The sequence below is a fragment of the Sinocyclocheilus anshuiensis genome, unplaced genomic scaffold, assembly GCF_001515605.1.
Source record: "Sinocyclocheilus anshuiensis isolate Anshui unplaced genomic scaffold, SAMN03320099.WGS_v1.1 scaffold209, whole genome shotgun sequence".
Classification (NCBI taxonomy): domain Eukaryota; kingdom Metazoa; phylum Chordata; class Actinopteri; order Cypriniformes; family Cyprinidae; genus Sinocyclocheilus; species Sinocyclocheilus anshuiensis.
Window position 1 is genome coordinate 730,240 of NW_015540880.1, and position 14,877 is coordinate 745,116.

Genomic DNA, 14,877 nt, shown 5'->3' on the forward strand with positions numbered 1-14,877 from the left:
CTATTTCAAAGAGTGCGGCTTATGTGACCTGTCATGTGATTGTGACAGGAAGTGCAGAGGGTTACTATGTCTCTCTGGCCGGTGGGCAGACAAATTTTGTTTGGTGGACCTGGAAACAGTGACTCTGGCAGCAAGGAGAGTGCCGGCACCAGCAGCAGGATGGGAGATGTTCTGTATGGAGGCATTCACAGCAGCCTCCACTTTCATCAAACGGCTGAGAATATCATCTAACAGCACAGCAATTGTCCTCTTCAAGTCAGCTTCAGCAGAACAAGAGATAAGGCAAGGATTAGTATTATGTTATTTCTAAACCTCTTTCTACCACACCCTCCCTGAATGCTAAGCAGGCCATTCATTCACATACACTTCACAAAAAAAAAAAAAAAAAAACACGAATAAAAGTGTTTATATTTTATAAAAGAATGTAAAAGAATTTAGATAACAATTTACAATAAGGTTTCATTTGTAAACATTTGACAACTACAAAGTTAACAAAATAAAACAGTATTTCTACAGCCCTCATTATTTTTTTATGTTAATTTTTAAAATCAAAAGTTGTATAAACACTGGAGTTCATTATATTTGTTCACAGCACAAATATAATGTGAACTAACAATGAGCAATATATTTTTTTTACAACATTTGTAAGTGTTAGTTACTAAAAATATTTTTTTTTCATTTAATGAGCTTTTTTTCAAAATGTATTAATCTTTGTTAATGTTAGTTAATAAAAAATACAGTTGTTCATTACATCGACATTAAACTTTTATTTTTAATTACTAACGTTAATAAATGAAAACAAGATTAATAAATGTTGTAAATGTTTTAATTGTTAGTTCACATTAGTTAACACATTAACTACTGTTAAGTTGTGAAAATTAACATTAGTTAATATTTTATGAACAAAAAACATTAACATTTGTAAATGCTACAATAAAAATATTTTTCATTGTTCACGACAACTATTGCACTAACTAATGTAAATGTATTGAATCTTGTTGTAAAATGTAAAGAAATTTCTAAGCTCAGGTAACAAGTTAAAACTGCACAATTTTGTTTGGTTAAAATACACATGATAACCTTTGCTATAGACATCAATTTTGGTCATTTCATCACACAAAATTATTGTTTGACTTTTGTGAAAGTCATATGGACTGTTTTTATGATACATTTGTTGTGCCTTTTAGCATTATAAAACAGCAGACAAGTTAGGAACGACGGGAGGGTGGTTAAATAATGAATAGAATAATAAATTCTTACCATATCCTGCCATGGAGGTGCCATGGGGCCCTGAAGGGTTCTGGTTCTCCTCGCTAAGCACTTTGACATAGCGATGGCTGAGCTCGAGGATCTGTTGGCGGAGCTCTGCGCTGCTCTGGCGCTGTGGTTGTGTGATGGTGTAGTGAAGCAGCAGCAGACACCAGGCCAGGCCGAAGACCACCAGAAACACACTCAGTCTGTGAGACATGCTCCTACGCAGCAGACAGCCCAGCATGGCAATGCTGCAGGTCTGATGGGACCCGGGTTAAGGGGATGGGGTGGGGACAGGTTTATAAGAGGGTGTCAGGTTCAGGGCTGGGAATAATTAAGTCGTGAAAAAGCAGAGTGGAGGTTAAAATTAGGAATGGGCAGAAGATCCCGTAATAAGGTCACTGATCTCATGCATTTGTTTAGCCGTTTTTACTAGGAAATTAACAGCATGGAAGTAATTGTCTATTGCTGAATTGGCGTCAGGTGCCAGATGTACCTGTAAAATACAACACACACGCAGAAATTTGTGAGATTAATCATATTAAATAGTTGTAGTTGCAGTTAATATGCAAAGCCTAAGATTTCAGTTTGTATGAATAAATTACATTTCCATTGTTAAGTGAATAGAAGCCGTGTCATCACACTTTTTCTCAGTGGTCATAGTGCTATTCTCCAACCAATCACAAATCACTCAATGAGACGGTGCTTTAGATAAATTAAATGCAAATTAAAATTAAAATGCAGGAGGGAGAAATTACCACTTATGATCAAATATGACCAATCATCACATCCCCACAGAAACAGCAAAACAATATTAGTAAAGTTAAAATGTAGTATGCATATTGATAATATTAGTCAAGATTAAATCAATCTTGTGACTGTTATTATCAAAGACTGACCAAAGTACAAGGGATTTACACTGTGTGCTCCACCCTGTCAAACTATTGTTTTCAGTTGAAAAGCTGTCAAAAGTATAGTCACATTAAATTTAAGATGGGAATCACAGCACAAATCTGGGTTAAAGCTCTGAGGTCAGACATATCATGCCTTTGCTGAAAAGATCGTGATTATTAGTTAAACAATGTTAGAGAGTTGACTCAGTTTAACTGTTGATGTCATCATAAAGCTGCTGTAATGATACTGTCTTGGAGAAAAGGTTGGCATTAACAGAAAAACAGGACCTGATATTAGGCATGCAGTATAAGCCAATATATAAAAACCAAACAGCTTTCAGCATTCTGGCTGAACTCATATCATGCGTCTACACATGCTTGTTTTATCTTTTTTACTCGGTTCTCAAGGTCTGCAGACTGATATTAAGCAGCTCAACGAAATCAACTGTACGATTGCACACCTATCTCTTTAAGACAGGGCCGAGCTTGAAAGGTAACGTTATTGAACAGCTGGAACAGCCTGATGAAACTGCTACGGTAACATAGCTAATATAGAAATTACCTTAAATACTTTGGTCAAGATGACAGGTTTGTAGACTCCACATTGTTGACATCTTCTTAGCACGTTTGCTATCTTAAAAAATCAGTAATATTAAAACAATATTCAAACTGCAGCATAACTTCAAAACAGGCGTCTCTGTATTAAGTAAGAAGCTAATTATTTTAGAGGTAACGTTAACGCCTTAAAATAAATGCCAGATTATCATTCGGAGCCACCTGGTGTAGTGAAACTAGGAACTAATACAGAAAATTGTTCAGTAGTAATTCCCTGTGGTGACCACACGAGCTATTGCGTACGACGTCACGACACGCACCAGCGATGTCCGGTTGTGAATGAATTGTTCTTTTGGGTCGAATCTTTTCAATGAATCAGTTCATAAATCTCTCACACTAGACTGAGCGATTTTTTTTACGAATCAGTTCGAGCAGTTTTCAGTCAGAAAAAAAGAATGATTTACTGATGATGCAAATTATATTTAGGTTCCAAATTACTGTATGTTTTATGAGCATGTCATTACAATGAACACCTTTGTTAATACACTGAAAAACGCAATAGACAGTTGTATGGGCCTGCGTATTTTCTGGAATGTTTTATAGTATATACTTTTTTTCCCAAAATATATTAATTATGACAGTGCGACCGAGCAAACTACGTTATAACATAAGAATCACTGAATCATTTTAGAAAAGAACTGTTTGAAGGAAACGATTCTCTGATATGAGTCTGACTCGCGTCAATCCCTTAAAAGTCCATAGGCAGCATGGGAAATGTAGTTCACAGGTACAAACGTAGTCGAGATACATTAAAATTGTTGTGAGTGTGTATTAGATATTACTGATTGGATTTTTACATTTAGGGAAAGCTGATCACTGTTGTTTCGTCGTTGCCTAGAAACACAGACGCCAAGAACAACCTTCACTACAAACAAGCGTTGCCGCTCGAGTACTTGTTTATATTAACAGACAAAACTACGAAAAAAGAGTCACAATCACAGTGGAATGGAAAAGATATTTGTCGACAAACATGCAACCAATGCATTGGAGGTCTATTTAGAATATAGAAGGTGGGTTTGTTTGGGGAAATCGGTGTAACTAACGTCTATTCACGTGGTCAATGCAAAAAAAAAAAAAAGATTTCTTTATAATTTTTTTTTTGTACATCCCTTTGTAGCTGAAGCTTGGCATGTTTGAAAACGTGTAATTCTCTATCACTGAATATCCTGTTTTGCAAAGGATTGTTGAGGAAGATGATGGAGGGAGGCTGTTTTCAGAGGAAGAGTACAAGAAATACAAAGAGACAGTGGTGCCAAGAAGAATACAGAACCGCCTTTATGTCAGTTTTGGCGTCCTGGGACAGATAGACTGCAAACTCATTGGACCAGAGACACCTTGCTTCTGTACACACAGGTATGGATCACCAGTAATATACATTATTGATGTATACACGCGTACACAAACTGATTCTTCAATAATTCTATTTCATTCTCAGGTATAAACAACATTGCACAGACTTTGAGGTGTTGCCAAAGGAAAGGCCTATACTCTTGACCTGCAGGGTCAAAGGTTGTCAATGTGTATCTTATAAATACGTTCATATCAATGGTTCTAAGGCAGTACGCTGCCAATGCAAACACACAACCACTGAGCACAGTGAAACTATAGGGCACCAGTGCAAGAAATGTGAGTTTTGCACCATTGCATCCCCTATTATTAATTGAAAGCTTACATAATTCATCATGTTACACATAAGCATTTAATAAAACATAAAAACGGATCTTAAAATAAACCTGTTTACTTCCAGGCACTCACTGCACTGGCTATCGAAGTCCATTTACCTGCGGATGTGGTCAGCCTGGATATGCCCATGTGATGCTGGTTGAAACCAGGGAAGAGCGCATGGCACGGGGTCATCCGGTGGGCAGAGCTGTTCCTTATGTGGCTATGGGAGGCTTAACTGGGTTCAGCTCACTGGAGGATGGCTACCTGAGACTGGATCCAAGTGGCATAGGCAATACATGTGAACAGCACACACAATAGGCTACGTGTCTCCTAACAGTTGTGCCACAACAAACATAATGTTAGCATTAGGTTAGCACACACCTTTAGAGTCAACATTACCGTTATTTAATTATATATTACTTTAATGTTTTCTGTTTAGTCTGAGAGCTAATTCTTAATATTTGTGTTTTGCTGTTTTGTCATAAATTGTGAAAATTAATCGCAGCAAATATTTTTATCAAGAAATCATATTTATTTTTTAAATATTCCACAATGTTTTTTTTTTTTCGTTTTTAATTTAGTATTAAGAATTTAGTTGAGTTAATTATCAATGCTCCATAATTTAATTTTTAATAAATACATTTAATAAATAACTGTAATAATTGAATACATTTAATAATCTTTTTATTTAGTTTTTCATTTAGTATTAAGAATTTATGTTTAAATTTATTTAAATTTGTAAAATTAATGATATAGTTTCCACTTTTGACCAGCAGAGGTCAGTAGTGATACACATGCCTCTGCTTCACTTCACCAGCATTGACTTGATTGTGTGAGAGAGATGTGTCGTTGTTTTCAATGAATTGGCTTTAAGTTGCTGTTCTCTACTTGCTAATGTTCAGAACAATAATAGCAAATAATGGATGTAATTAAAAGAATGTTTGTGCTCTATCTATGAGACACAGAGGGCTGCGTGCTCTGTGAACTCCGCAGGCTCTGTGGCTCGCATTCAATCGCTTTCTGTTCAAGAAGCAGAAAGAAAGAAGAAACAATTTCACCACTAATCATTGGTACAGTTCGGTACCAATGGTTTGCTGTATGTGCTGGGCACATGTGTGTGTGTGTGTGTGTGTGTGTGTGTGTGTGTTTTGAATCTCAGAATATGTTTGAATGTGCTGCTCTGTTTTTGTATATGGGAATGTTTCATGACTCATCCTAAGCTCCTCAAGATTCCATTAGATTGGATTCGTTACGACTTCCTCTTTATATGTTCATACACTCTTCCTCTGTTCTGATATGCATCTCCACTCAATTGCTCTCGAGAACATCTGTCTGTCTCATGAAATGCGCAATTGCGAGTGTGTGTGACCTGCGAGACTTGCCTTTGGTGACGTCGGTGATGAAAAAGAGACCAAACACAGACTCTTCTCATTACCATACTTGAAATAAAACACGCGGCTCATTGGTGGATTCATCGCCACCAACACTCTGAAAATACCTCGCTGATTTATTTAGGAGTCTCTTTTGTACTGCCGCTCTTTGCCTGGTCCTCTATTTATATTAAGCCTCATTTAGATGGTATTATATTATGCACCCTGCGCTTCTCTACCTTTTCAATTATATCTTTAATTCGTTCCCTCTCTTTTGTCCCCCTCCTCCAAATCCCTCAGCTTCAAATCTTTAGTTACACAGAAATCAGTTAACGACAGGGAGAGCAGGAGAAAACAGTATAAAGTGGGTCTAAGTTCACTGGTTGACCGATGTTCACTGTCTGCAGTGTCGTACATTCACTTTAAAAACAAAAGGTTCCTCAGAAGAATAGTTAACCCTGCAAAAAAAAACAAAAAATAACATCATCATTTACTCACTTTCATGTCATTCCAAACCATATGACTTCATTTCTCCTTTTAGACCTCATAAGACGCAGAATGTCCAGTCAGATCTATTGCATACATTTTAAGTGAATGGTGACTAGGGGTGCAACAATAAAGTTAGCCCGGCAAGGTTCAATACCTTTTTTAACCACGGTTTTCGGTTCGGTTCGGTTCGTTTTTTTTTGCGATTTTAAAATGTGATTATTAAAACAAATTAAAGGGGTCATATGATGTTGCTAAAAAGAACATTATTTTGTGTATTTGGTGTAATGAAATGTGTTTATGCAGTTTAAGGTTCAAAAAACACATTATTTTCCACATACTGTACATTATTGTTTCTCCTCTATGCCCCGCCTTTCTGAAACGCGTTATGATTGGTGCATTATGATTGGCCGAATACCTCAAGCGTGTGACGGAAATGTTATGCCCCTACCATATTGTGATGATGCCCTGTCAGGCCGGAGCCATGATTCAAAAACACGAAAACCCATTATAAAGAGGCATTCGTTGCATCCAGTGGGGACATAATTACGGATTATAATGACTTATACTGTCTTTTTACGCATTGCGTTGCATCGCGCCGGCGGCGGCAACAACAATACTACAGCGAGAATAAAAGTTACGCCTTCTTTCTTTGCGTGAACATTTGGGTGGCGTTATGCAAATCTTCCCACATTGTGACGTAGATATGTGGGGGCGTTAGAACGAGCCGTTTTAGGTGGGTGTGGCTGACTCTTAACTTTTATAAAGAATATCTCTTTGGATTTGAGACTTTAGTCTTTGCAACTTTACAGATCTTCTTTATGCACCAAGAGCTTGTAACACTCCAAAGAGAAAGGAAAAATTTAAATCGCATCATATGACCCCTTTAATAAAAAACTTCTATATACTTCTGTACACTGGAGAAAAACATGGATTATCATATATCTACTTCAAATTTGTTTTGAGAGAAGTGTTATTTTTCCTATTTTTGCCCAAAATAGGATGGACTGGCCATTATTTATTCATACCCGTAGCCGGAGGGCGCCCTCGCGCAGAAACTCCATATATGCATCACAGAAGTAACAGAACTTATGACGCTCAAAGATGACAAAAAGAAGATAGAAACGTTCTAAACGATGAAACATGAAGAAAATAAACAGTCGACTGTGACAGTGAATAGTTTATCCGTGTTCTTCAAGCCATCTCGGGTATTTTAGTAATAATTAAGTATATTTCTAATCCATTATAATCGACATAGCCTTTATTATAGTATAGAATATATTTTTTGCCTCATTCTGTGATAAGAAGCCATGCACATCAGATCACAAAAGTAAGTTTTTCAAACATTCAACTGATGTTGTGGAGTAAAAATATGCTATTATGTTGTCTTCTGTTGGACAACAGGTTTAGAAACGTTTCTCATTGTAAGTCATTACAAGGGAAGATGTTTGGCGTGTGTTGCTTTTAAAAAATGAATGTTATAAGCAGGGAGGCGTTTGCTCATCTCAGCGCATAGACTCATGGACACACAAACCGAGCCAATTCGGAGAGAGATTTAATGCACGGAAATTAATTGTGGCATCCCTAGTGGTGACCGGGAGTTTCAGTTCCTCACACAAATGGCTTCAGAAAGTGTATTGGCTACGTTTATAATGGTTTTATGATGACTTGTGTTCTTTCAGGACCTTGACAGTCTCTGGTCACTATTTCACTGTGGAAGAGAGCGGTGTGAACATTTTTCAAAATATCCCCATTTGTGTTTTATGGAAGAAAGGAAGGCATACTCGACAGGAATGAAATGAGGGTAAGTTCACTTTGAGTGGAATATCCCCAAACATTAGGACAAACATAAATAATTGTCCTAATTATATGTTTCTTTAATGATATTGGAAACACTTTATTTTAAGGACCAATTCTCTCTATTAACTAGTTGCTTATTACCATGCGTATTACTAGCATATTGGCTGTTTATTAGTACTTACAAAACACATATTAATGCCTTATTCTGCATGTCCATATTTTAGAACCCTTAATCCCATACATAAACTTAACAACTATCTTAATAACAATTAATATGCAGCAAATTAGGAGTTCGTAGTTGATAGTTAGTTAACAGTGAGAATTGGTCTCCAAACTAAAGTGTGACCATGATATTAATAGTAATTAGATTTTGATTTAGAACCCTTGAATATGCTTAAATTGTTCTTTGTTTGGGGGTTTAATTTCCTGCAATTGTTTATTACAGAACCTTAAAATCAGGGCTCCAAGAACCCTAATCTGGTTCATTTAGGACCATTTGTCATTGGAGACTTAAGTTTAAATTAATAAAAGTATAGTGAAGTCTAATTTTATATTTAAATTGATAAAACAAAATGTATTATTAAGAAATCCAACAAAAATGCCTTGAGGGTTTCTTGATACTTGCTTAAAAGTAATTTTATCATTTAGATAGCCACTTTGGGCCCTTTTTGGAGCCCGTGTGGCCGCTTGGCTGCATATGCATTCAAATAATGATTTCTATATTTCAATCAAATGAACTCAAAACAAGTGATTTGTTGGTGGTAGATTGCTTAATTAAATACACCCATGCACACAAACACATAATCGTAAACACACATACATGCAGCGTTCCACAATAATGAAACTCTTGCTTTGTCCTGCTTCCTTCTATATGCTTCTTTAATTTAAAAAAAATAATGAAAGAAGGAATTGAAAAGGCTCCTTGAACTCATAAAAACTGCATCACCAGAAAAATGAGAAGCAACCGTTTATTAACAAAATATAAAATTACCATCCGACGGAGGTTTTGAATGACGACGTAGAGGAAAATCAGGACAGGATTACATATAAAGGAGCTGGTGTAAATATTTAAGTAATCTGATTAATCTGATTAGATTCAGCAGATCTGCGGCACTAAAGTGATTCACATTGAAATCAGATTAATTCCCTTCCTTGCTGTGATACAGTGCATGAATTTTAATTCTGAGCTGAAATGAGCAAGTAATCGCAGTAGTGATTAAGACAACCATACGCTATTGTGCCATTTTTTTGAATAACCCAGGTTTGTCAGAGATCACGAACTGATATGATTCAGATTATTGATGTGGCTTTATTTGTCTCTGACACGCAGGTGTCCACGGGAAGTTTTAAACATGCAAACAATCTACAAACACACACCCGTGTCCAAAGAGAACACCGGAGTAAGCTAGCAGAAGGGATGATGTTTGACCTGAAAGGTGACACATCGGTTTAGTGTTAGTGTTTGATGATGGTGCATTTGAGTGTGTGTGTGTGTGTGTGTGTGTGTGTTGATATCAACCCTGATGCCTAACTTCACAGATGCTTTGGTGTCATAATGCCTTCAATAAGCCATCGCTGTATTAATTATGACCTTACTGACCTTAATCTAAAGACAAGACACAATGAAATCACTTCACAAATTCTCAGACAGTGGAAACTATTATAAAAATGCAAGAAAAGAAGGAAAAGTTCAAAATATACCTTCTTACAAGTCTAATCTCCTTGCCATGGAAACCTTTCTGAGGTCTTTAGAGCAACTGATGTACTGCTATCGCAGTCACTATGGTGCTGTGATTGACAGGCGTTTGGGGAGGAACATAAGAGAGTGGAAAATAAGCTGAAAAATATTCACCCCTATGTTAGGTTATAGCTCAGATTCGTCACGCAAAGCAGCTGTCAATCAATGATATATTTCAAAAAGTATGCTACTGTATTAGTTTTACTCATTCTGCAAACTTGCTATGGGAAGTCAGGAACTGTCCAGCAAACTATGAATCATAGGCACTTCTTGATTCTGTTCAGACTTTATTAATAGTCTGTTTATATTACACTGAATTGCATTGAAGCCTCGTAATATGTTGCCTCTTCTCTGTCTCTCATAAACCTGACAGATTGCTGCAAAATTGTCAGAGTCTATGTTGTGTGATGTTGAAAAGAACAACATCAATTACCTTGAATCAAAGCAGTGAGACCTAAAAGTGCGTCAAGACAATTGCTTTTTCAATTTCTTTGTTAAAAAGCTTGAAAATCGATGCTGGAACTGCGTTGTGGCCGTGACTCGAGGTGCTTCTGTTGCTCTCCAATCCTTTATTCAGTGGTGCTTTGAAGGATTGAAAAAGGAGGAGGAGGAGTGAGGGAGCAGAGATGAAGACTGTGGGATTGGTGGTGTTATTTATTCAAGCCGAGCCCATGAGTGTGAAGGGGGAGACAAAAGCGAGTGTGGAATCACGCAGCTGTGCAAAATCAATAAGGGCTTGCTTGACAGTAATAAAAGATGATATCTGTCGTTTGTGCATCAAAACACTCTGATTTGCCCTCATACTGCATCCACACTCTCTTAAATACCCTCAGACACATGACTGCACTTTGAAGACCAACCGCCAAGGACAGATTATGGTCCTGCGAGGCCCCCGGGGCCCAAAGTCATCCTCTGGTCACAGTTGTGAGATGTATTTGTATTAATAAATTAATAAGTTGTATAAATAAGCATAATTCTTGAAGAATCTGCAATATTTTCAGCCTTTTATGAGAAAAATTAGAAAATAATTGTACAAATAAAATAAAAAAAAGTTTAATCAATTAAAATAATTATAATTGTTTCTTATATTTAGTACTTGCTTCAATAAGCTGCATATCAGATGTTTGCATATATTCCACAAGACAAAATAATAACTTATTTTACACAAATTATCCTGTTTAAAAATAATAAGGCAGACATTCTATACTGTTATCAACAGACTACGCTGTTTTCAAAGCTTATAAATAAGCTTAAATATTTTTAAATATTTTGTGATTTTTTTGTTTTGTTTTTGGTATTTCTTGCAACAGATATTTACATATATTGTACAAGACCAAATAACCCATTTTACACAAAAGTAAGGATCTACAAAAATTTGAAAAGTATAATGTATAAATTCAGTAATTTGTTTCGTAAAATATTTGTGCTGCTATATCTGCTATGTCAAATAGCTTCATAAGTGCAGCACTTTAAACAACACAACTTTAATGATCCCTCATATTTTTAAAAGATATCTTGCCAATTCTGAAAGAGGTGTGTAAAATTAGAATAGTAAATAACAAGAAATTACACTATAGATATAAAGAGTCAAAACTGGGAGATATATACAGTGCGAATTATCAGAATAAACACTTTGCATCTAATAAACTGCTAAAGAAATAACAAAGCACTGTTGGTGCTATATGGACAACATTTATCATTTCTTCATTTATTTCACATTGTGGCAAATGTCTAAGCTACAGAACATAAATTTCACATTGGCAGTAGCTTGTTTTCAGGTGTCTGGCCACCGTGGTCCTCTCATGGAGGCCTTATTGGTTCAGTGAGTTATCTGTATTTGCCAACCACCATGACTCAAATGCAGGAATGGACAGAGTCAAATAACAATTAGGATGAGCGAACAAAAAAAACAACAAAAGAATGTTACAAAACAGTGAAGTTCCATGTTTTAATAGACATTGTAAAACCGCTCTGAGAAAGAGATAAGGAGAAAGAGAGGAAGAGGTGGAAAAAGTGAGAAAAGACAATTAGTGTTTGAGTGCAGCGAAATTAGTTTGACGGTCTTATCTCAGGACTCATTCAGCTTTTAGCTCTTTTCTTTAACTTAAAGGCTTTTATGTAACATGTTTAAGTAGTCAGATACAATGAGCAGAAGAAGAAACAATAATTACACACAGTGAGTCAGACATTTTTTGTGAGCGAATACAACCATATTTTTTTTCCCAGACAACCAGCCTTTCCTTTAGGCAGGCCCATTGCATGTGTGTGTGTGTGTGTGTCTTTATACAAAACTGAGTTAGAGTCAGTTAAAGCTGATTAACTGACATTTCAAATACAATATTTTAAGTCACTTTGTCTTTCTTTGTGAAAACAAAAATGCTTCAAAACAAAGCCACAACAGAACCATTACAACACTGAGCAGTAGTGGCATTTCATTTATGAACAATTCAGAGTTTTTGAACGAATTGGTTGTATGAATAATTCAATGACACTAATAAAACATGTCTTTCATTCCTGTATAATTCAGCACCTTCAAAGTAGTCGTTGAATGAAAGAGTCAATAACTCAGTTAAAGGTGGGGTAAGCGATTTTTCAAAAACGCTTTAGAAAACTGATTCGGGCCGAGTAGCAAAACAAACTTGTAGCCAATCAGCAGTAAGGGGCGTGTCTACTCATGATGTGGAGGAAAGAGGGTTCAGAGCACAGGATGGACATTAGCCGAGCCGAGCGACAGAAAGATAGAGATGGCGGATAAAAAACAAAAGAGGAAAACGTCTGCGGAACAAAAGAAGGCTTAAGGCAATAAGGCAAGAAGTAGGACCCGTTTAAATATCGGATCAGCTTTCCAGCGCTGGAGAGAACTCAAGGAGCAGAAGGTCTGCGATCGGACGCCAAGGTTGCGTTGTTTCTTCTCGATAGGTGAGTAACACCGTGTCTGCGCCGCAACAGCTAAAGTCTGTCTAGTACACTGGACGCGACAAAGCAACCGTTGAAAATCATTTGAAATTTGTGTCAAGACGTCATGAATAGAACGCAGCAGCAGTTTTCTGTCGGGGATTTGTCGTGTCGTGCCGCGCTGCATCCAGTGTAGACCATAGATATGTATATATATCTATGGTGTAGACAGCATCACTGACTATAATAAGTTCCATAGTATTTTGTCGCGTCGCGCCGCGCCACTCGCATCCGGTGTAGACACGGTGTAACATTGGTTTTGCTTTGTTTCACAGAACTAATCGTTGCCTGGGTTGCGTACGTATGTGTTCGGCGGAGCTATCAAAATAGGGGCGAGACCCTTTTGGGGTAGGGGTGTGTTTGTTTTGGTGATTTCAAATGTCAACATTGGCTACCAGAAATCTTACCTCACCTTTAACTGTTAATTGTTAATAAAAACAGTAACTGTTAATAAAAAGAGTAACTTGTCGCCACCTACTGGCATATATTTGTTCTCTGAAAGAGTTATTGATAAATCCCAATTAACCTTAGTCAGGGAAGTGCTATATTTCCTTTTTTTTTTTACAGGAATGAAAATGAGGCTGCAAGGGATTGAAGTACAGTGTGTTCAATTCATGCGCGTTCAGTTCATTGTACGGTTGTTTAAACATACCAATTGTTCAGCTGATGAAACATCTTTTTGAAAGAAAAAATAGTAGACAAAAACTACTGTTTTACTGTTTTAATTTTTACTAAAGTTGTGAGTGAAAATTATGTGATGTTATAACTTTATACAATGCAAGCCATTGCAAATACTGTAAATCTATCCGTCACAGCCACGTTTTCATACAGTAGCCTACATGTTAAATTCAGTATGGCGTCTAACCTGAAAAGGGTCTATTACACCACTGAAATTCTATGGGAATTGGGAAATTGGGACATATTTGGCTATGATGCTGATGAAGTTCTTAATTGAAATTAACATGATTATGGCTTGAATATACAGAAATGTTTATGTATAGGAATGAACAGGTGATGGAAAAACATCATGTTCCCAGTTTACCTGCTTTCTTGACAGACATTATTGGATTGGCAGCTCAAAGACATGATTTTATGGGTCAGACAGAGACGCAGGAGGTTTCATTAAAGTTATATCTCACCTTTGTGTCTGACCTGGAGACTCTGACCCTCTGGCTTTGCACAAGCCTGAAGGCAAAGATCTGGAGGTGACAGATGGCACCACAGCACCAGTATTTCTGTGGTTCGCTTCTGTCCTTTATTTTCTTGAAAAGATTGCTTCTTAAAATGTACACACATACACACGCTTATCATTTTAGTTAAATACATTTTTTTTTCCTACGGTTGAATAAGCTTATGAAACACAATAATTACAGGCACATTATTTTCTAGGAAATTTGTTCTGACATAATGTGGCCATTTAAATGCTACTTCTTTTAACTCAATTTTTTAACAGCAGATTTAAACCGCAAACTCAAAATGCATGTTTCAGGCTATTATCATGCAGTTACCTCAAAATAATAAGGCAGACAGAACATTTTATAGTGTTATCAATAGACTACGCTGTTATGTTTTCAAAGCATACTGTAGTATTTTGTGAAAAAAAAGTGCAGGAAACATGTTTTAATGCAAGGAAGTACCTTAAAGGGTTAGTTCACCCAAAGATGAAAATTAGCCCATAAATTACTCACCCTCAAGTCATCCTAGGTGTATATGACTTTCTTCTTGCAGACGAATCCAGTCGGAGTTATATTAAAAATTGTCTTTGATCTTTCAAGCTGTTTCATGGCAGTCAGCGGGTGTTGCATTGCTTCAGTCCAAAACAAGTTAAATAAAAAGCACCCAACCATAAAAAAAAGTGTCTCACACAGCTCCGGGGTGTGAACAAAGGCCTCCTGTAGCGAATCGATGCGTTTTTGTAAGAAAAATATCCATATTCAAAATGTGGAGCAAAAATTCAACAGGAGCAAAGGAATCAAAGTTTCCTTACTTGAGCAAAGGAAAACCAGTCTCTTCTTGGCTTATATCGAAATCCTCCGACATTCTTCTTTACAAATCCTCGTTTTGTACTTCTAATTAGTGACCGTTGTTTTGTTTTGATCTCTCC

The 14,877-nt window shown here is 36.6% G+C and overlaps 2 protein-coding genes across 2 annotated transcripts; one reads left to right on the forward strand and one right to left on the reverse strand.

Annotated features, from left to right (window-relative positions):
* LOC107688383 (coiled-coil domain-containing protein 126-like) lies at positions 1-4,602 on the reverse strand. The gene is made up of 3 exons (XM_016486041.1): positions 4,541-4,602; positions 1,261-1,575; positions 1-260 (listed from the first exon to the last, which is right to left on the reverse strand). The coding sequence occupies exons 2-3, from the start codon at positions 1,493-1,495 to the stop codon at positions 1-3; spliced, it is 495 nt and encodes a 164-aa protein (XP_016341527.1). The 5' UTR covers positions 1,496-1,575; positions 4,541-4,602.
* Positions 3,499-4,819, forward strand: LOC107688403 (protein FAM221A-like). The gene is made up of 4 exons (XM_016486060.1): positions 3,499-3,769; positions 3,939-4,112; positions 4,195-4,385; positions 4,507-4,819. The coding sequence occupies exons 1-4, from the start codon at positions 3,705-3,707 to the stop codon at positions 4,740-4,742; spliced, it is 666 nt and encodes a 221-aa protein (XP_016341546.1). The 5' UTR covers positions 3,499-3,704; the 3' UTR covers positions 4,743-4,819.
* Positions 4,820-14,877: the final 10,058 nt, after the last annotated feature.